Below are 23,110 nucleotides of genomic sequence, written 5' to 3' on the forward strand. Positions count from 1 at the left end.
TGAGTTTGTCTCTGAAAACCACTTCCTGATCAAAATGTGCCGTCCTGCAGCGATGAAGATGTCTTCCACTATTTTTGAATCAATGATCCCTTTGTGTGTGTGTGTGTGTGTGTGGGTGGGTGTGTGTGTGTGTGTGTAGAAAATGGAGGCGGCGTATTACGACAACATTATGGAGCAACAGCGTCTGGAGCCAGAGTTCTTCAGGGTGGGATTCTACGGCAGGAAGTTCCCCTTCTTCCTCAGAGTGAGTTCAAAGTTTGATTTAAATTTTTTCTATTTCTAAGTTTATCGTCTGAAAGGTTTTTCCTCAAATGATAAAACCTTTAATTCTGGAAGTAAACGACTATTGGAAGAGCTCACACTTTGACTTTGATCTCTCCAGAACAAAGAGTTTGTGTGTCGGGGTCATGACTACGAAAGGTTAGAGGCCTTCCAGCAAAGGATGCTGGGAGAATTCCCACAAGCCATTGCGATGCAGCATCCCAATCAGCCGGATGAGGCGATCCTGCAGTGCGACGCCCAGTGTATCCTTCAGAAAACAGGAGAAAGAGTTAAAGTGTTGTTGTGCAATAGGAGTAGACTTGACGTTGGCTAATTATTAATAATCATGAAATAGGATTATTAAAATAATAAAAATTATCTATCAAAAATAATTAAATTATTAATTGAAGATGATCAGTAATCAAATAACAATAAAACCACTAATGAGAAAATAGGAATTATCAATTAGAAAGTACAAGCTGTCAATTAACAATGATAAGGTTATCAACCAAGAATAATGAAAATAATTAGTCTAAAACAATAAAATTATCAATTTAAGAATAATACTATCTATATTAATAATTGAGAAAGGGGGGCACCACCCTGGTTACCAGGGACCAACGATGTCAAGCTATAATTATCAGTCTCATAATGATAAATGTCAAATTAATAATGTCAATATTTTAATATTAACGATTACTTAATAAACAGTGAAGGCTTCTAAGTTCGAGCACAGGCGATCATAATCCAGCTGCAATCACATACATATGCACAAATAATCACAGACTACAGATACTTTAATTACAAAAGTATTTATTAAAAAGGGGAAATAAAGTTATAATGTTATTCAATGATTTATCATTTTAACAAGCTCCAATATTTCAAAGGTAAACACAGCAGCAGCACTTATCACAATTCAGAAAATACACGGACAACCTGCGGTCTACCTATGTATGTCTGTCTCTATGTGTGTGTGTGTCTGTGTCAAAGTGTCTCTCTGTGTGTGTGTGTCTATGTGTGTGTGTGTGAAATAAAGTTAGTGTTATTTAATGATTCATCATCTTAACAAACTCCCATATTTCAAAGATAACAACAGCAGCTTATCACAATTTAGAACACGCATGTAACCTCTGGTCCATCTATGTGTCTCTGTGTGTGTGTGTGTCTGTCTGTGTCTATCAATGTGTGTGTGTGTGTGTGTGTGTGTGTGTGTGTGTGCGAGAGAGAGAAAAAGAAGGGGGGTGGCGATGACGCGTAGTGACATCACATCTAAGATGGAGGCCGATCATGATTCGTGGAATCAAGGCCTAAAAACTCTCAAAATGGCGGATTGACTACAAAACAAGATGGCGGAGCCGTTATGAATTTAGAGCCAGGATGGGAGGAGAGAGAGAGCGGAGGCGTGGCAATAATAGACTCAAAATGGTGGGTTTAACTTAACGTTATCCAAAATGGAGAATATGTTAATGACACCATGTGGCCGGAGCGCACACTGGTGGTCGTCACATGAATTACACAAAGGAAATTTTAGACAAAGAGAATTCTTATCTCTGCTTGGCTTTGGGGCCGAATGGTTTCCAGATGTGTTCAGCCTCTCTAAGCATAGATTTAACTATGTGACATGACCTGTATTATAAATACAGGTCAGGAGTGTGTATAGGTCGGTTTAGAAGGAGAGAGAGAGAGAGAGAGAACATGAGAAAACATGTAAGGAGAGTCCAAAGAAGCTCTTAAAAATACGTCTGAGATGAGTTAACAGTGATTCACCCCTCAGCCCTCAAGCGAGCGTTGTGGGCCGAGGTTCTGATCGGTGAAATCACTGCAGACTCACACAGACGTTAACAGTGCGGGCGGAGGCGCTTCTCGCGGCCCTATTTACTGCAACACAAAACATTGCGATCCAACCGGAAACCGGAAGTAGCGGCTCGGAGTAGTGGCCGGCTAAAACAATGGAACACGGAAGTTCCATCAACAAAATACACTCAAGTATTAAATCAACACGCTACATATTAAAACTAACATCTGCCCAGACAACATAAGCCTCTTACTGTGACCGTGATTTTGTGGGTTGCATGCGACTTGGCGCGAATCCCCGGAGGTTCAGTGAATCGCTTGAAGTTTCTCAGACGGGCTCTCGTGAGCACCGCAGCTGGGCCGGAGCCGATCCGTTGTGCTCCGTGGCGAGATGAGGTTTCGTCTTCTTCTGCAGCAGCGGAGATCGTGCTGCCTCACAGGGACGTTCGGCTGCTTGTAGCCGTTGTAGATCGTGTGGAGAAAGAATAAAGTAAAGTCCGTGTGGATAAGGAAACAGTCTGAGATCGTCCAGCGAGCAATTTCCTGTTTTGATCTTTTCAAAATAAAAACGTCAACTAAGGTAAAAGAAGAAATGAATGAAATGAATTGAAATGAACAAAACAAATGTCTTATCGCCTCCATTAGTTACTGAGTCGTGTGGTTAGACCTCTTGAGGTCAGAAAACAACTTGAGCAGCGTGGAAGAGAGGAGGACAAAGGGAGTCTCTTAAAAATACCGAGTTAACTAGTAGAACCCCGGAGGGGTTCTGTTGTCGCTTGGGCATCTGAGTGAAGAGAGGGAGAAGTCTGTGAGTTCAGCACTCTTATACCACCTGAGGACTTCCTGCTTCCTCAGGAAGTGGTCAGAGGGTTCAGTTGGCTCTCATCCAATGAGAATGTCAGGGTCCCGTCCTTAGTGGGCGGGGATTCGACCTCAGTGGGCGTTTCAGAGTCTCATTTAGGTTTTTGCAGAGCGGCCTGCAACATCTCCCCACCAGGGCCTGCTGGAGGGGGGGCACAGTGGGGGTTCAGGACATGCTTCCCCCACCAAGGCGAGGCTCCAGGCTGTCTAGAGAAGGTGTGAATTAAGACTGAAACTGGTTGAACTGGTTTCAGCTGGGCCTTGTAGGCCTCAAGTATTTACAACCTATTGTTTGATGGTCACTCAGGACCTCACCCCCAACAATCCCCCTTTGGCCTGGGAAGTGGGTCGTTACCCAGTTTCCAGGGCACGCTAGGGTCGAGAGTCCAGTGATAATCCATGAGAGGTAATCCTTGAGTGGAGTTGAAGCATTGAAAGTTAGTTCATCATGAGGCATAAATGTCTTTGAGGCATGAGTCTAAACAGAGAGAGGTAATTGTCTGGGCAGACAGAGGCTAAACAACATATATTCTAAAACACGGCGCACATTTCAATTTCACATAATGCTTATCGGCAGTTATTGTTAACATACTGATGAATTTCGGTGAAGAGTGAAATGAAAGAAAAGTGGAAAAAGGAACAGAAGAAAATGTTTGAGTAGGTGCTGGTGTTTTGAGGTAATCATGTGTGTTATTCTGTCAAACCAAAACATTTAGAACGGCGAGTCACGTTCTGTTGTTCGCTAATCTGTGAATATATGGTAAATCCTATTTCTAGGTTTGCAAATCTACAGATATTGAAATTTTTCTGCCAAGACTGAATTGCCAACTGTACCCGTGAGGGCTGCACAACCGTAGTGGTAACAACTTCAAAATCCTCAACGAGGTCTAAGGAGTTCACTACCTGAACATACGTTATACAATTTACTGACAGAGGGTCTAAAGCATGCAGCTATTGATGGAGTGAGTGGTTTGAGCGGTCTTTGTTTTAAAATTGGGATTTCTTCCCCCCCCCTTTCAGGTGTGGAGGTGAGAGGGGGTTTCTGGCAGCGCCTCGGTCCTTCCCAGTCATTGAAGTCATCTTTAGGAGTGGAGAAGGAGGGCAACTGCTTCTAGTTTCGCCAACGGGGTTCAGTGTCTGGTCTCTCAGTGGAGCCTGGAGGAACACGTGGCACAATGTCTCTCATTGCTTCATCCACACATCTCCGTATTAATTCCTCTGTGCCAGGATGCATCCCATGTGTTGGATTTCGGTCACCATCACTATACTCCTGGTATTGATGAGGTTTCCTTTGGTTACAGCCCCTACTTCTCTGTGGAGAGGGATTCAGGTGCTGAGGTCGAAACTGTTTGTGGGGCTGGTTGAAATCCTCACCCCCTTGGTTTTGAGGGGCACCCTGTTGGAAGGGTCGTTTCTGGTTCTCTTTGCTGGGGTTCATCCTGGCGTGGGGAAAGTTGTCATCTTCCAGCGCCGGGTCCACATTGAGTTGGACTTGAACTGCCAGAACCACGGTGTCGTCTTCGTTACACCCTCGGTTGTCTGGGTCGAAGCGATAAATGTCTTTTCAAGGGGCTCTTGCCGCCGGTTGCGGATTTCCTCTCTTTGAGGGGGTGCTGAGTCATCAGTGTCTTTTGACTCGAATGTGCCACGGTACTCATCTTCGTGGCCACCATCTCTTGCACCGGGGTTGGAGGACCATCCAGGACGCGACCGTGAGTCATGGTGCGCCTCTGCCTGAGTGACAGACTGGGAATCTCTTTCAGCCCTCCAGGACGGATTCCTTCCGTCGTTGTGATGTGGATCAGCATGGCTCCGTGCAGGATGTGTTCCTTCTGGCTGGAGTGGATGCTGTGTGTCCGCTGGACAGGCATTTGATGTTGCCTCATAGCGGTCCCAGGTCACTGCACGTCTAGGGGTTGAGTCCTGCTCCCCCTTTGGTGTTGAGTGGGTCGGAGCGGTTGACTGCTGGGTGTGTCTGGCCCGCCAGATCAAAGCTTCCTCTGCATGAGGGTTGCGTAGCTGTGCTCGCAGCTTTTCTCCCAGTGTCTCTGTTCCGCTGGCTCCACCGGGAATGACGTCAGCTCCTGGCCCTGTCATCAGGGATCTCAGCTTGAGGGGGGGGGGCAGCTCTGTTTGACTGTGCCCCCCTTTCTGCTGACCTTTGACCTGCGCGTGCTCCTGCACCGCCTGGTCCTGTTCTTTGCGGGTCTCGATATGCCGCAGGTAGGAGTTTTTCTCCTGCTCCGCTCGACATGCTGCTTGCATGGCTCTGAGCGCCTTCGCATGTTCTTGGGTCTGCAGCTCGGCTCTCTGCTGGTAGAGGAGTGTCAGTTGACCCAGAGCATGGGGTATTTTCGGATGCGGGCCAGTGGGGTTGATGAGTGCATGGACAGTTCTTGATCTTACGATCGCAGGTACTTATTTCATACTCACTCAACTCACTCACCGCATCATTAGAAAAAAAAAATTAATCAGACTGGCTACAGTCTCTAATAGGACCTCTGGTCCTGTGGGAGCACTTGCCCCACGGTGTTACATGCTACTCATCTTCTGAGTGCGAAAAGGCACCTGGTGGACTGCTCAAGCTTGCTTGGATAAAGTGGGTAAAACACTTAATTAAAAACTACACAACAAGATACACAGGTGAGCTTCACCCTGTGTCTATAAAGTAGCAATGAAGGATAGCTCGGTGGCTCAATCCTTAAGACCTAGTTGGTCAACAACTAGTCTTCTCAAAACTAGTCTCTCAAATCTAGTTTGTCTCCTTAAGATCAAAAGCATGCAGAAAATCTCCAATAAAAATTACCAACTACTGAAACGCAGTCAGCAACCAACCAAAGTTACACAAAAGTCTGCTTAGCAAAGGGAATTAAGAATAAAGAAACTTCAAAGAGAAATTAGTTTCGAACCTATGTCTCTCTTCAAAGATTAATCATAATTATTGTGCATTGAGATGACACAACCACTTATATGCTAGAAGCAACCAACCACGGATACACAAGGCACTAGTATACCTGCTTGGGACAGATGCAAAGGGATTACAATAAAAAATTTTCAAAGAGAAATAAATTCCTAGAATTATTTTTCTCTTTTCTTAAATTATTTATGATTCTTGTGCCTTGAGAACACAACCACCGATTGCAATCTGCAGCCAATTACGGATACACCAGGCACCGGTATACCGGTTTGGTAAAAGTTCAAATGAATTAAAAATAAAACTTTGCAAAGAAGAATAAATTTCCAAAATTATTTTCTTCTTCAACAACGAATCATGATCAATACCAAATGAGAGAAAGGAAAAGTTTTGAAAAAAAATTAAATTTTCAAAAAATTTTTAAATTTTTCAAAAAAAAATCAAATTTCTGGAAAAAAGAATCTGGATTATTGTACACAGTATTATGATACAGCTGGAGTTAGATCGCCTCACAGGGGGCACCATTTATGTTGTGCAATAGGAGTAGACTTGACGTTGGCTAATTATTAATAATCATGAAATAGGATTATTAAAATAATAAAAATTATCTATCAAAAATAATTAAATTATTAATTGAAGATGATCAGTAATCAAATAACAATAAAACCACTAATGAGAAAATAGGAATTATCAATTAGAAAGTACAAGCTGTCAATTAACAATGATAAGGTTATCAACCAAGAATAATGAAAATAATTAGTCTAAAACAATAAAATTATCAATTTAAGAATAATACTATCTATATTAATAATTGAGAAAGGGGGGCACCACCCTGGTTACCAGGGACCAACGATGTCAAGCTATAATTATCAGTCTCATAATGATAAATGTCAAATTAATAATGTCAATATTTTAATATTAACGATTACTTAATAAACAGTGAAGGCTTCTAAGTTCGAGCACAGGCGATCATAATCCAGCTGCAATCACATACATATGCACAAATAATCACAGACTACAGATACTTTAATTACAAAAGTATTTATTAAAAAGGGGAAATAAAGTTATAATGTTATTCAATGATTTATCATTTTAACAAGCTCCAATATTTCAAAGGTAAACACAGCAGCAGCACTTATCACAATTCAGAAAATACACGGACAACCTGCGGTCTACCTATGTATGTCTGTCTCTATGTGTGTGTGTGTCTGTGTCAAAGTGTCTCTCTGTGTGTGTGTGTCTATGTGTGTGTGTGTGAAATAAAGTTAGTGTTATTTAATGATTCATCATCTTAACAAACTCCCATATTTCAAAGATAACAACAGCAGCTTATCACAATTTAGAACACGCATGTAACCTCTGGTCCATCTATGTGTCTCTGTGTGTGTGTGTGTCTGTCTGTGTCTATCAATGTGTGTGTGTGTGTGTGTGTGTGTGTGTGTGTGTGCGAGAGAGAGAAAAAGAAGGGGGGTGGCGATGACGCGTAGTGACATCACATCTAAGATGGAGGCCGATCATGATTCGTGGAATCAAGGCCTAAAAACTCTCAAAATGGCGGATTGACTACAAAACAAGATGGCGGAGCCGTTATGAATTTAGAGCCAGGATGGGAGGAGAGAGAGAGCGGAGGCGTGGCAATAATAGACTCAAAATGGTGGGTTTAACTTAACGTTATCCAAAATGGAGAATATGTTAATGACACCATGTGGCCGGAGCGCACACTGGTGGTCGTCACATGAATTACACAAAGGAAATTTTAGACAAAGAGAATTCTTATCTCTGCTTGGCTTTGGGGCCGAATGGTTTCCAGATGTGTTCAGCCTCTCTAAGCATAGATTTAACTATGTGACATGACCTGTATTATAAATACAGGTCAGGAGTGTGTATAGGTCGGTTTAGAAGGAGAGAGAGAGAGAGAGAGAACATGAGAAAACATGTAAGGAGAGTCCAAAGAAGCTCTTAAAAATACGTCTGAGATGAGTTAACAGTGATTCACCCCTCAGCCCTCAAGCGAGCGTTGTGGGCCGAGGTTCTGATCGGTGAAATCACTGCAGACTCACACAGACGTTAACAGTGCGGGCGGAGGCGCTTCTCGCGGCCCTATTTACTGCAACACAAAACATTGCGATCCAACCGGAAACCGGAAGTAGCGGCTCGGAGTAGTGGCCGGCTAAAACAATGGAACACGGAAGTTCCATCAACAAAATACACTCAAGTATTAAATCAACACGCTACATATTAAAACTAACATCTGCCCAGACAACATAAGCCTCTTACTGTGACCGTGATTTTGTGGGTTGCATGCGACTTGGCGCGAATCCCCGGAGGTTCAGTGAATCGCTTGAAGTTTCTCAGACGGGCTCTCGTGAGCACCGCAGCTGGGCCGGAGCCGATCCGTTGTGCTCCGTGGCGAGATGAGGTTTCGTCTTCTTCTGCAGCAGCGGAGATCGTGCTGCCTCACAGGGACGTTCGGCTGCTTGTAGCCGTTGTAGATCGTGTGGAGAAAGAATAAAGTAAAGTCCGTGTGGATAAGGAAACAGTCTGAGATCGTCCAGCGAGCAATTTCCTGTTTTGATCTTTTCAAAATAAAAACGTCAACTAAGGTAAAAGAAGAAATGAATGAAATGAATTGAAATGAACAAAACAAATGTCTTATCGCCTCCATTAGTTACTGAGTCGTGTGGTTAGACCTCTTGAGGTCAGAAAACAACTTGAGCAGCGTGGAAGAGAGGAGGACAAAGGGAGTCTCTTAAAAATACCGAGTTAACTAGTAGAACCCCGGAGGGGTTCTGTTGTCGCTTGGGCATCTGAGTGAAGAGAGGGAGAAGTCTGTGAGTTCAGCACTCTTATACCACCTGAGGACTTCCTGCTTCCTCAGGAAGTGGTCAGAGGGTTCAGTTGGCTCTCATCCAATGAGAATGTCAGGGTCCCGTCCTTAGTGGGCGGGGATTCGACCTCAGTGGGCGTTTCAGAGTCTCATTTAGGTTTTTGCAGAGCGGCCTGCAACATCTCCCCACCAGGGCCTGCTGGAGGGGGGGCACAGTGGGGGTTCAGGACATGCTTCCCCCACCAAGGCGAGGCTCCAGGCTGTCTAGAGAAGGTGTGAATTAAGACTGAAACTGGTTGAACTGGTTTCAGCTGGGCCTTGTAGGCCTCAAGTATTTACAACCTATTGTTTGATGGTCACTCAGGACCTCACCCCCAACAGTGTGAATGTGCTGGTGATCGTCTCATTTGAAGATGAATGTTTACTGAAGCTTCTATGGAAGTTCGTTTTTATGCGTTTCTACGTCCTCCCTGTTTTTCGGTCAGCTCTTTAACCTCCCCCCCCCCCTCAGACCTCCAGATCTACGCCGTAACGCCGGTGCCGGACGGCGTCACCGTGCTGCAGATGGACCGAGTACCGGACCGCATCAAGAGCTTCTACAGGGTCAACAACGTCCGGCGCTTCCGTTACGACCGGCCGTTCCACAAAGGATCCAAAGACCGAGACAACGAGTTCAAGGTGAGAAGGAGAAACGTCTCTGCTGGAGTTCTTCAGATTCTGTTGACTTGTGGATTCACAAACCCTGAGAAATCCTCAGATTTATTCCAAACTAAAACGAGACGGTCCGGTCTAAAGAGAGATTTCAGTCCCCAGCTCATCCTGCCCTTATTGGTGTTGCCTAGCAACAGACCTGAAGTCTCCGGCACCTTGAAAACGGTTTGTTAGTGAAGCACAATGCATGCTGGGATATGTTGGGCCGGGAAGGATCCACCTGGTTTCTCAGGGACGTTTTAAAGGAGCTTTTGAAAGTGTACAGCCTGCATCCATGTCCATCTTTATATAAATAAAGGTTTGGTGGTTTGAACCCGGGACCTTCCATCTGTGAGGGGACAGTGAGGTGCTAACCACTGCACCACTGTGCCGCCCAGTAAATCCTGTGTGATGGTTTTCATTTATCATTTACAAAAAGCTCGGAGCTGCTGATGTTCAGACCAAACGTTCTGGAGGAGCCAGAACGTTTAGGGAGAGGCGGTGGACTAGTGGCAGAAACTTGGACAATGGGCAGAAAAGGTCTCTGGTTCGTCTCTTGTTCGACTCCACGGAGAAACAACAAAAAGACGAACCTGGATTGATCTGTCCAAAAATCCAAGAGGATTCTCCCTACCCTGTCTAGTGCCCCTGAGCAAGGCACCTTACTCCCCCAACATCTGCTCCCCGGGCGCCGTACATGGCTGCTCACTGCTCTGTGTGTCCTGAACCAGATGGGTTCAAAGGTTACATAAAAGAGGTTACATTTCCCTCCTTGCATGAGTGTGCTTGTGCATGTCTGTGCATGTGTTTGGGACAAATAAATGTATCTGTATCTCTGTGTTTCAGAGTCTCTGGATCGAGAGGACCACCCTGATCCTCACGCACCCCCTGCCTGGAATCTCTCGCTGGTTTGAGGTGGAGAAGCGAGAGCTGGTGAGTGAACTGAAAAATGTGATGGACAGTAGATATAATGTGGAAAAAATTAACCACAGACTTCCTGCTGCCAGTCTTTAAATATGCTGGTGAAACCGCCCTGCAGCCTGTGAGAGAGGTGTTTCAGTTTCAACCTCAGAAGAACATCAGGCTGTGGTGAAGGAAGAGGAAGTAAAACTATGTGAAATGATTTGTGAGGAAACGACAAAGCGAACTTATCACAAAGAATGAAGCATTAACAGGAAACATGTATAATGTCAGATGTCAGAAAAACATCTTCCAAGGAAGCAACAGTCAATAAATTCAGTCATTCTCACACGCTCATAAATACCTAAATATGTATCATCAAGATTTATTAACATTCTCCCAGAGAACGTCCTTTCTCACAATGTGTAATGAAAGAGATCAAAATCCCTGGATCCAGATCTGCATCATAATTTAATGTTTATATCTATATCTAAATCTATACAAAATGAACATTGGACCCATCATCATCAGATCAAATCCCTGCTTGAGAAATTAGTCTTTTGAGATTTGAGACGCTCTGAGGAACATCTGCAGAATTGGTTCCAGACTTTCTCCAGACATAATATTTGTCAGGTTGCAACTCAGTGGTGTTCCCGTGTAGAGTGAGTTCATGGAGAGAACGTGATCCTTCTCTTCCAGGTGGAGGTGAGTCCGCTGGAAAACGCCGTGTCTGTGGTGGAGAACAAGAACCAGGAGCTGCGGACCCTGATCAGCCAGTACCAGCACAAGCAGCTGCACGGGAACATCAACCTGCTCAGCATGACCCTGAACGGAGTCATCGACGCCGCCGTCAACGGAGGCATCGCCCGCTACCAAGAGGTCGGAGCAACTGTTCCATCTCCATAAAGTTCCTCTGATCATCTCACTGAACTTCTCAACAGATCTCAGATAGCATTAGCACAGGGCTACGTGAGGCTGTCATCGGGGTCAGCCCTATGTTCCCACAGACCTATGTTCCCAGATTTATTTTGAAAAATTAGTCCCGATGTTCCCACAGACCTATGTTCCCACATACCTATTTTCACAGATTTATTTTGAAAAATGAGTCCCAATGTTCCCACAGACCTATGTTCCCATATTTATTTTGAAAAATTAGTCCCAATGTTCCCACAGCCCTATGTTCCCACAGACCTATGTTCCCAGATTTATTTTGAAAAATTAGTCCCGATGTTCCCACAGACCTATGTTCCCACATACCTATTTTCACAGATTTATTTTGAAAAATGAGTCCCAATGTTCCCACAGCCCTATGTTCCCATATTTATTTTGAAAAATTAGTCCCAATGTTCCCACAGCCCTATGTTCCCACAGACCTATGTTCCCAGATTTATTTTGAAAAATTTGTCCCGATGTTCCCACAGCACTATGTTCCCACATTTCTAGATTTTTCTGAAAATTAGGGTTAGGGTTAGGGGTGTTGAGCTCAAGAGAGTTTGGAAGCTAGCTCCTTCAAATCGCCAGCTACGGAATGGTGAACCCTTAACTACCAGGCAGGGGTAGAAATGTGGGAACTGTAGGAACATAGGGCCTAATTTTGTAATGAATATTAGAAATGTGGGAACATAGGGCTGTGGGAACATAGGGCTGTGGGAACATAGACACGCTCTCCTGTCATCGCTAGTTGAGCTGTCTCATAATAATAACAATACATCCTACCTGAGTATTTAAGATGCAGGACTCTCATCAGACCCTTTTCTTTGTGGCCAGGCGTTCTTTGATAAGGAATACATCAGCAGCCACCCTGAGGACACGGAGAAGATCACGCAGATCAAAGACCTGATGCAGGAGCAGGTGAGGCCTCGGGATCTCGTCTCCTCCTCCCTCGTCTCCTCCTCCCTCGTCTCCTCATCTCCTCATACCTCGTCTCCTCATCCCTCTGCTCCTCTCTGCATCTCTGAAATCACAACTTTAATCTGTGACTTCGTTAAATTCTTCTTCTGTCTCTTTCCCCTTCTGACATGGGGCAGGAAGTGCAGCCATATATGGTTGTATTGGGAGGTTAATTCTGCTCAAACTCAGACTCACTTAAATACTGTGACGGAAATCTGGAGATACAAGAGGCTGGAAACATCAAAGTTATCTACGTGTATTTAATAAAGGGCTTTCTGCAGAAAGGATCAACACAGAGAGTCACAAGGATCTCAGAGTGAAGATCCTGAACAGTGAAATAGACAGATGTTATATAGGAGAACAAGGCTGTTTGCCTGAGCCAGTTCAGACTGGTTCTGTAGGGTAGATTCAGACAGGCAGAGGTGTCAAAAGTATTCACATTCATTACTCAAGTAGAAGTATAGATACTAGGGTTTAAAAATACTTTTGTAGAAGTTGAAGTATCAACTCAAGCTTTTTACTTAAGTAAAAGTGTAAAAGTACTGGTTTCAAAACTACTTAGAGTATAAAAGTAAAAGTACAAACTCTTAATCCGCGTCTCAGGGGCCTATAGTGCACTACCCCCCCTCCTCCAAAAAACACATTTTTCTAAAGGCCATTATGACTATAATGTTATATTAAAATGTTATGTTGAAAAATGTGGGATGCACTAGGCTACCCGTTTCAGCTGCATATATGCCCATTGAAAATTATAACATTCAATTACAATGCAAATACATATATTGTTGGAAGAGACCTTTGGACTCAACAATACCAATAATCAAACTTGACTTAGAGGAAGTAAAAGTCGTAACAAGGTCGTGTTGCCTTTTTTTGTGTGTGTTTTTGAACGATGACAAACCGGAATGAAAACAAGCCGAAATTAAATAGGAGTAACGAGGCTATTTTTTAAATGTAAGGAGTAGAAAGTACAGATATTTGATATAAAATGTAAGAAGTAGAAGTAAAAAGTCGTCTGAAAAATAAATATTCCAGTAAAGTATAGATACGCAACATTTCTACTTAAGTAAGGTAACAAAGTATTTTTACTTCGTTACTTGACACCTCTGCAGACAGGAAGCGAAGGACAAGAAGAAATGATTTACATACATTTCTATTGGGTTCCTTGGACAGTCAATAAGTAATGGAAAGGTCATTCAGGTTTCAGGTCATAAACATTTAAGGTCATGGAGTCTTAGACAGGTCTGCAAAAAGTTACTCTTCAACTATCAAATAGTTTCAACCACACTTTGCTCTTTTCCACTACACCAAGTCATTTTCCCAATACAACACACACAGGAAACGTTCCTCATGTTCACACACGTCACTCACACACTTCTCTGAAGACAGAAGCTGTGGATGTTCGTCTAAAATTAGGGAAACAATCCAAACATGATCTTGTATGAGGCCCAATGGTTCATCCTCACACTTTAGTGGAGGAGTGAACTGTTTATAGGTTTGGGAGAGGAGAGGACATGTTGATTCTGTGAAGACGGAGAGATCTCAGGGTTCCTCTTCACCCTCTGAACACGAGGCGTCCTGTCTCCCTCAGGTCCACATCCTGGGCGTCGGCCTGGCCGTGCACGAGAAGCTGGTTCACCCGGAGATGCGTCCGCTGCACAAGAAGCTGATCGACCAGTTCCAGATGATGAGGAGCAGCCTCTGCCACGTGAGTGCACGCCGCCGCTCGCACGCCGCCTCCAGCGGTTCGCTCTGACCCGTCCTGATTGGTCGAGCGGGTTGAATATTCAGAGCAGTGTTTCTATGTGGCGCTGCAGGGACTTCCTGGTTTGGACAAGGTGGTCTCAGGAGCCACGCCCCCCAGAGGGATCCTGGCCTCACACAGCCCCCTGAGCCCCGAGAGCTTCAAGCTCATGCACCGGCACAGGTCAGACCCTTCCCCCCCCCCCCCCCCACCCTACACACACACACACACACAGACACACACACAGACACACACACACTCCATCGTCCACACTTTCTCTCACCGGTGTCTTCATGACTCTTTGTGACGCTGGTTCCATCTCCTTGACGACCTCTGCTTGTTTAACACACTGATCTTCACCTCCCTCCTCTTCCTCCTCTTCCTCACTTCATCTCCGTGTATTCTACCCTCGACTGGACTCATCACATGTTCTGAAATTCTTCCATTTTCTCTCTTTCTCTTCCCATCACTGCGTCTCTCTCTCCTTCCACCAAATCACCAAAACGCATGTTGTGTTGCTGTTTTGCGTTTTCTCTTTGAATGCACGACTCCTCGCTTGGCTCTTGTTCTCCTCCCTCCTTCCTTCCTCTTCCCTCTCCTCCTCCCTCCTTCCTCTCCTCTTCTCCCTCCTTCCTCTCCTCTTCTCCCTCCTTCCTCTCCTCCTCTCCTCCTCCCTCTCCTCTTCTACCTCCTTCCTCCTCCCTCTTCTCCCTCTTTCCTCACCTCTCTCCTCCTCCCTCCTCCCTCTTCCGTCTTCCCTCTGTTCCTCCCTCCTTCCTCACCTCTCTCCTCCTCCCTCCTCTCCTCTCTCCTCCTCCCTCCTTCCTTCCTCTTCCCTCTCCTCCTCCCTCCTTCCTCTCCTCTTCTCCCTCCCTCCTTCCTCTCCTCTTCTCCCTCCTTCCTCTCCTCTTCTCCCTCCTTCCTCTCCTCTGCTCCCTCCTTCCTCTCATCTTCTCCCTCCTTTCTCTCCTCCGCTCCCTCCTTCCTCTCCTCTTCTCCCTCCTTCCTCTCCACTCCTCTTCTCCCTCCTTCCTCTCCTCTTCTCCTCCTTCCTCTCTCCTCTCCTCTCTCCTCCTCCCTCTCCTCTTCTCCCTCCTTCCTCTCCTCCTCCCACCTCCCCCTCTCTCCTTGGTTGCATCCTCCCAGCCCCATAGCTGTTCTGACTCCAGTGCGCTCCTCCTCCTCCTCTCTCTCCTCCCACCCCTCCAGTGAGATGGGGAACGTTGGGAACCTGCTGATCCTGGCGGATGGGATGGTGGTGGAGCACCCGGACGACTTCTACCGGATGCAGGTGAGTCCAGCTCCTCACTGTTTCCATGGTGACAATTCAGTGGTCAAAGGTCACGGTGACCTTGAAGAAAACCTGTTTCTGCCTCGTGAACGTGTTTTCTGAAGAAGAACTTTTAAAGATGGCCCAAATGTTCACTTGGACTCACAGACTGATTAGATTTCAGTTAAGGTCAAAGGTCACAGTGATCTCATATTATTGTGAAAGCAACACGACTGAAACTCAGTGACATCATGAAGAATAACTGTCGTGTATTAAATGGAACAGATATGAAATGAAGATGAGATTAATAGAAATCATATTGTGGTGACACACCGTCGTGTCTCTTTTCACTTAATCAATTTGTGTTTCTCCCTCGCAGGCAAGCCCCTCCTCCTCTAGCCTGAGCTCCACCCACTCTGCGCCCTCTCAGATGATACACTCCGCCCCCTCCACCATCAGAGGTGAGCAGCCCACTGTGCCTCAGTGCCGCCCACGAGCACCACATGGAGGAAGGAGAATTAATTTCCGTCTTTCGGACACTGGTATGTTTCTGTTGACTCCTCCCCCTTGTGGTTCCTCCTGCAGTGGGTTCTCCGTCTCTGCCGGACAAGTACCGACACAACAGAGAGATGCTGATGCTGCTGCCGCCGCACAGGGAGCGGCCGAGCAGCGCCATGTACACCAACCTCACGGAGAACGGCCAGGTACTGAGCGCTGGAGCCAGCCGCTAGTGACAGGAAGTGGAAGGTTCACACTAAACATGATGTGTTTCCACTTGATCCAGAAACAGCAGTGTTGTGCAATAATGGTTGGTAATGATACCATAAGCTGGTGTGCCTTTAGGCGTTCAATACATTTGGTTATCAAAATTAAAAAAATAAAACATTAATATTTAAAATATTAATATTAAATCATAACTTTAGTTGATTTAAAGTTCTCTCGGGGCACCACCCTTCACAGAAGGGAAACGATAGCCAATTTATTGATTAAGATCAGTCTCATTTAGATGTAGTTCAGTTAGAAATCTTAATATTTACTATTAAAGATTATATAATGAACAGTTAAGGTTTATAGAGTTCTTGACAGTGTAACGGTTGGCAAAATTCACTTATGCAACATTAATGAAAGGACAAGGTTAAAAGAAAACATTTATTATAAACATAATAAGTATAAAAACACCAATTACTAAACAAAATACTAACTAACAAAGATGTGTGTTTGAGTGTGTGTGTGTGCGTGTGCGTATGTAAATAAGGGTGCTTTCAGAATGGTGGTTTGACAAAAAGTTCACACCTTCTTCAGCATGTTTTCAAAATGGTGGTGTTGTGCAATAGGAGTAGACTTGACGTTGGCTAATTATTAATAATCATGAAATATGATTATTAAAATAATAAAAGATTATTTATTAAAAATAATTTAAAAAAATGATAAGGCCATAACTTATCGTAGAGGGGAACCACCCTGGTTACAGGGACCAACGAAATCAAGCTATAAATATCAGTCTCATATGATATTGGTTAAATTAATAATCCTAATGGTTAATATTATGATTATTTAATAAACAGTGAAGGCTTCTAAGTTCGAGCACAGGCAATCATAATCCAGCTGTATTCACACACTTATGCACAAATAATCACAGACTACAGATACTTTAATTACAAAAGCATTTATTAAAAAGGGGAAATAAAGTTATAATGTTATTCAATGATTCGTCATTTTAACAAGCTCTGATATTTCAAAGATAACCACAGCAGCACTTATCACAATTTAGAACACACATGTAACCTCTGGTCCATCTATGTGTCTCTGTGTGTGTGTGACTGTCTGTGTCTATCAATATGTCTTTGAGTATGTGTGTGTGTGTGTGTGTGTGTGTGTGTGTGTGTGTGTGTGTATGTGTCTCTCTATGTGTAGGTGTGTATCTATGTGTGTATATGTGTGAAATATAGTTAATGCTATTTAATGATTCATCTTTTTAACAAACTCCCATATTTCAAAGATAACAACGGCAGCAGCTTATCACAATTTAGAACACACATGTATGCATCTATGTGTCTCTGTGCGTGTGTGTATCTGTCTGTGTCTATCAATGTGTGTGTGTGTGCGTGCGAGAGAGAGAGAAAAAGAAGGGGCGTGGCGATGACGCAGTCACGTAGTGACGTCACATCTAAGATGGAGGCCGATAATGTTAGGCTTAAAACTACAAAACAAAATGGCGGGTTCGTTATGAATTTAGAGCCAGAATTGAGGGCGGGTCTAGAGATGACTAATCTCCAATGGCCGCCGGACCACGTGTGAGACACAAAGGAGGAGGTGGAACAAAGGATTCTTTGTTCTAGTTTAGCTTTGGAGTCAAAATGGCGGTAAGATGCCTTCAGGCCCTCTAAGTATAGATTTAACTATGTGACATGAACTGTATTATAAATACAGATCGGAACGTGTGTAACAGGTTCAGGAGAAGAGAGAGAGATAGTGAAGAGAGAGAGAAAACATGCAAGGAGAGTTCAAAGAAGCTCTTAAAACACCGTCAGAAACAAGTTGCATTTACTTTACCGCTCAGCACTCAAACGGCGTTGTGTGCTGAAGTTTGACGGTAAAATCTCTGTAAGGTTCTTCAGACGGGAACGAGTGCAGCCGGAGACGTTTAGTCACGGCGCTTAAAAACTGTGGCACCAGGCCGTAACCGGAAACCGGAAGTGTCCGGATCGTCGTGGCTAAACAATGAGACACGGAGGTCCCGCAAACAAATACACTCAAATATTAAACAATACGCTACGTATCTGCCCAGATAATCAAGTCTCTTACTGTACCACCCTCGCGGTGTGCCTGCGCCTCGGCCCGAATGTGTCGGGGGCCAGTGAATGACGTGGTCTCTCTCGAGCGGAGCTCCGGAGCTCGGCCGCTGGACCGGAAAAGGGGCGAATTCCTCATGCTGCCTTGACGGAATGAAACTTCGTCTTCTTCTGTAACAGCGGAGAACGTGCTGCTTTACAGGAACGGAGTGGATTGTCTGTACTCCTCAGCGGGATGAACGTCGCGCTTCTGCAGGGATTTTTCAACGATCCACAAACGGCTTTGTGGATCGTTGAAAAAAGAAAAGTCTATGGAAGTGTCGGAGTCCGTCCAGCGGGGCACTTCCTGTTTCGGTCTTTCAAGTTAAAACAGCAAAAAGTCCTATCAAAAATAAAACTTCGACTGAGATAAAAGAAGAAAATGAAACGACTTCAAATAAAATGTTATTAAACAAACGTCTAATCGCCTCCTTAGTTACTGAGTCGTGTAGTTAGGCCCCTGGAGGGTCTGGATACGACTTGAGCAAAGTGGAAAAGAGAAAGATTTCTGTGGGTTAAGGGATTTTGTTGTACCTGGGAGGTACCTGCCCCCTAGAGGAAGTGGTCATGAGCCTCAGTTGGCTCTCAGCCAATGAGAATGTCAGGGTCCCGACCTTAGTGGGCGGGGATTCGACCTCAGTGGGCGTTTCAGAGTCACAGTGGGGGTCCCTGAAGGACACAGGAAATGCCCCCCTGCTGGGCGAGGCTCCAGGATGTCTGAAGAATGTGTGGATGCAAAGCAGAAAACTGGTTGGACTGGTTTCGGGCTGGCCAACAGGCCGCAGTGTTATTGCTCCCCTTTGTTTGGAGGTCAGATCTCAGGACTTCACCCCCAACAGTGGCTAACAAAGAGAGTCACACCTTCCTGTGGTCTTTTAAGATGGTCTCTAAGATAGCAACCCCCCCCCCCCTCTCCTTCTGGTCGGGGGACGTAGTTAAGTAGGTGAAGAGATTTGCAGTGTCTGAGAAAATGCTAATCAGAAAATGGCAGGGTCTGTGTAGAGCCCAACTTACATTAACCTTGATTTAACTTGTAACACAATATCACCACATATATCAAACTTATAAACACCACACAGAATCAAATAAACTGTCTTGCTTCTAGTCTAGTCTCATTATTAAGCCCAGTATGTTACCAGTCCTTGAACAGGGAGAAAGGTGCTGTGCGGTCCGCCGTTCTTCCTGGCTTCGAAGTCTCTGGTTCGTGTAGTCTCTGCTTCCGCGGTTCTGTTGAGCTGTGATGCTCTCGCTTGTTGAAGTCCTTACCTGCTAGGAGATTGGAAGAGCTTGAAGGGCGAGTAGGTTTCCTTGAGAAGATGAGCTGGAAGCTGCACCTTTGCGCTCCTCTCGTAGATTTGGATGCGAACAGAAGATGCCGGGCAGGAGCAGCCAGGCCCCCGCTAGGCGATGCAGGAGAGGAGAGGCTGGACAGCCTGCTGTCTTTGAAGAGTTGAGGAGAAGAGCTGGAGCAGCCCTCCCCCCTCCGAGGGATTGGAGAAAGAGAAAGAATTGGGGGAGCCCTCTCCTTATATTGGGCTGAGGACCCTCAAGTCATGTGGCCAGAGTGACCAATTGGCATCTGATCCTGGTAGCACTTCGCACCTCTATGTGAAGTTGCTGAAACAAAGGGGACATGCAGCACTCTGGGAGCCGGAGTTTCTTGGCCTTCCAAGAAAAAAGAAAACACGTTGCACCCTGGGAGATTGAGTTCGCTCCAGCACATGCGGCTTTCTCAAGACAAAGAAAATGTGCTTCAGGTTTTGACTTCACATACAGGCTGAAGAGAGGCCTGCGGTTTGCACAAAAACCATGTCCCAACAGCAGAGAAGCTGCAGGTCACAGGTCGCAGGTCCATGGGGGGGCTCATACGAGTCTGGAGATAATATCTCTCTCTCTCTCTCTTTCTCTCTCTCTCTCTCTCTCTCCAGCCAGTGAACTTCCAGCGGGCGCTGTTCCATCAGGTGATTGGTCCGTGTAAACCCTGCAGCGACCCCAACCTGTCGGTGGCTGAGAAAGGTTCGAGCTCCATCTGTCACTCACACGAGCACAAGATACCATTCTAAAGAAAGAATCACTTATCTTCTTCACCTCCTTTCTCACTCTCTTTCTTCTCCACCTTTATCTCTTTCTTCTCCACCTTTTTCTCCCCTCTCCTCTCTCCTCTCTCCTCTCTCCTCTCTCCTCTCTCCTCTCTCCTCTCTCCTCTCTCCTCTCTCCTCTCTCCTCTGTCCTCTCTCCCCTCTCCTCTCTCCTCTCTCCTCTCTCCTCTCTCCTCTCCCCTCTCCTCTCTCCTCTCTCCTCTCTCCTCTCTCCTCTCTCCTCTCTCCTCTCTCCTCTCCTCCCTCCTCTCCTCTCCTCTCTCGTCTCCTCTCCTCTCCCCTCTCTCCTCTCTCCTCTCTCCTCTCTCCCCTCTCCTCTCTCGTCTCCTCTCTCCTCTCTCCTCTCTCCTCTCCCCCCTCTCTCCTCTCTCCTCTCTCCCCTCTCCTCTCTCCCCTCTCCTCTCTCCTCTCTCCTCTCTCCTCTCTCCTCTCCCCTCTCTCCTCTCTCCTCTCTCCTCTCTCCTCTCTCCTCAGTGCTCACCACCCCCAGTAGCTGGAGTCTGGACAGTGGAAGCAGAGATGCTCTCCCCTTCCTCTCTGCCCACGCTGGCACTGTCATGGCACCTCCCGTTCCCCCCCGCAACCTGCCTCACGGTACGACACTGGTGTGTGTGTGTGTGTGTGTGTGTGTGTGAGTGTGTGTGAGTGTGTGTGTGTGTGTGTGTGTGTGTGTGTGTGTGTGTGTGTGTGTGTGTGTGTGTGTTACATGCATGGACTTGTGCATGAATATTTTCTTTGCTTTGTGAGTTCGGCCGTTCCTCTGACTGCAGGTAAACTTTTGGATGAGCATGTTGTTTGTGTTGTTTGTGTTGTTTGTGTTGTTTGTGTTGTTTGTGTTGTTTGTGTTGTTTGTGTTGTTTGTGTTGTTTGTGCCGGTGAACCTGTCCGTCACTAATCAGCTGAAGGTCAGAGGTTAGCAAGCGAGTCACAGAAAGGTCGTCTTCCAGCTGCTGTCAATCAGTCGACCATTGTGTGCTTTTAGGGGCGGAGCTTTGACCACAGGCACGATAGGAGGGGGTGGGATTTAAAAGTGTAGCCTTTCTTTTCCAGGATTACCAACCCAAGCTTTAACGTTTGTGTGTGTGTTTGTGTGCGTGTGTGTGTGTGTGTGTGTGTGTGTGTGTGTGTGTGTGTGTGTGTGTGTGTGTGTGTGTGTGTGTGTGTGTGTGTGTGAGTGTGTGTGTGTGTGTGTGTGTGTGTGTGTTGCTGTAATCCTGTAGGTTTCATTATCTCAAACCATCAGTTTGATTAAAGCGGGCCTGATGTTTGAGTGGGAAGCAGAGGATCATGGGTAATGTGCAGAGTTCAGTTGTGTTTCCGGATGGACACACTTTGTGTTTCTACTCAGATTTAAAGATGGACGACAGGAACCAGACTAAAAAATCAAAGTAGACGTTAGATAAATGTTTGTAAAGATGTTTCTATCGTTTCAGTTCTTCTCTCTGATGTTTGTTCAAGTTTCTGATCAGTTTGGTTTGAATCAGTTATTTAATGATTGACAGCTGAGACTCACTCCTGATTGGTTGAGTGCTCCCCCCCCCCCACACACACACACTCCTCCACCTCTGCTCTGACTCCTCCTCTTTAGGCCTCCTTCTGCAGCCTTCTTCCTCCCTCTCTCTCTCTCTCTCTCTCTCTCTCTCTCTCTCTCTCTCCTCCCGCTCTCTCCCTCCTCCTCTTCCTCTTCCTCTCTGGTCTGAGCTGTGTGAGTGTGCCTCTCTCTCAGTCAGTCCTGCTGTGTCCCCCCCTGTAGGGCAACACCTGTCGATGCACTTTGACGCTTTCCACCACCAGGTCAGCGACCTCCCTCCAGCTCTCCCTGCGCGCTCCTTAAGAAAGGTACCCTCCTCCTCCTCTTCCTCTTCCTCCTCCTCCTCTTCCTCACTCCTGCTGTCGGTCTGGATGCTTGTCTGTCTGTCCTTGTGTCCGTGTGCACTCCCCAACAAAAGTGCATTTCCACGTGTGTATTTCTTTGTGTCCATTATTGTGTGTTTGTGCCAGGATTGGGAAACTTCACGGTTGTGTTTCCTTCTGCTGCTGCACAAAGACGTTTGATTTCAAATCAAACTGCAGATGAAACCATCCTGTGAAAGACTTTCTGAGCCAAATTCATTCAATGATCTCAGATGTGGAGCTGAGAGGAAATTGTGTCGTCTAGTTCCTGTGTGTCAGAGTAACACAAGCAGGAAGTGCCACGGTTCAGATAAACAGTCGAGCTCACTCCTCTGCCAAGGCCCGACACGCTTCAATGAAACCAGATCACACACACACTCACAGATAAGAGTTCTCTGAACATGTCTGATTGTTCATCCAGAGCAGTGGACTATTCAGGAGACATTTTTGAATAATGTCCTCACGTCTCAAAGTGTCAAACAAAAAATCTGGATACGGACTTAAAGTGAGTTCTTCACCCAAATCTCATCCTTCAGCCAAGTGTCATGTGAGTCTGTCCGGTAGAGTTGGTTTAGTGCTGCTGAAAAACAAACACAGATGAACGTCCTTGGCAGAGGTCATCAGAGGTCATCAGAGGTCATCAGAGGTCATCAGTGAAAGAAATCTCCCTTCACTCCTTTTCTTTATGTCCTTCTGCTTTATATCCATTTCCCTCTTCTGTTTAGTCTTGAACGTTCGTGTCCTCGTCCTGATCTTTGATTCTGATCCCAAACACAACAACAATATTTGACTTGTTCACTTCTTGTTCTTCTTATCGTCCTCTTCCTCTGCAACTTCTTTATGAACACCGCCACAGAAGCAAGGTTTATTCTGATGTGTTGTACTGTTCTTTTATTTTGAATGTTGAGATCTCTGTGTGAGCAGAGAGAGAGAGAGAGAGAGAGAGAGAGAGAGAGAGAGAGATTCAACATCATCCTGACTGTCTCTCTCTCTCCGTCCTGACTGTCTCTCTCTCTCTCCGTCCTGTCTCTCTCTCTCTCTCCGTCCTGACTGTCTCTCTCTCTCCGTCCTGACTGTCTCTCTCTCTCTCCGTCCTGACTGTCTCTCTCTCTCTCCGTCCTGACTGTCTCTCTCTC

The 23,110-nt window shown here is 45.7% G+C and overlaps 1 protein-coding gene across 1 annotated transcript in view; it reads left to right on the plus strand.

Annotated features, from left to right (window-relative positions):
- LOC133000177 (dedicator of cytokinesis protein 3-like) overlaps positions 1-23,110 on the plus strand; it is a 95,864-nt gene that overhangs the window by 68,892 nt on the left and 3,862 nt on the right. Inside the window, 14 exon segments of the mRNA XM_061070041.1 lie at positions 140-244; positions 383-524; positions 9,169-9,335; positions 10,194-10,280; positions 10,947-11,126; positions 12,015-12,098; positions 13,729-13,845; positions 13,934-14,064; positions 15,028-15,172; positions 15,531-15,612; positions 15,737-15,855; positions 19,911-19,998; positions 20,556-20,675; positions 21,835-21,920. Coding sequence (XP_060926024.1) covers positions 140-244; positions 383-524; positions 9,169-9,335; positions 10,194-10,280; positions 10,947-11,126; positions 12,015-12,098; positions 13,729-13,845; positions 13,934-14,064; positions 15,028-15,172; positions 15,531-15,612; positions 15,737-15,855; positions 19,911-19,998; positions 20,556-20,675; positions 21,835-21,920 — 1,653 coding nt within the window.

The sequence above is a fragment of the Limanda limanda genome, chromosome 4, assembly GCF_963576545.1.
Source record: "Limanda limanda chromosome 4, fLimLim1.1, whole genome shotgun sequence".
Lineage (NCBI taxonomy): Eukaryota > Metazoa > Chordata > Actinopteri > Pleuronectiformes > Pleuronectidae > Limanda > Limanda limanda.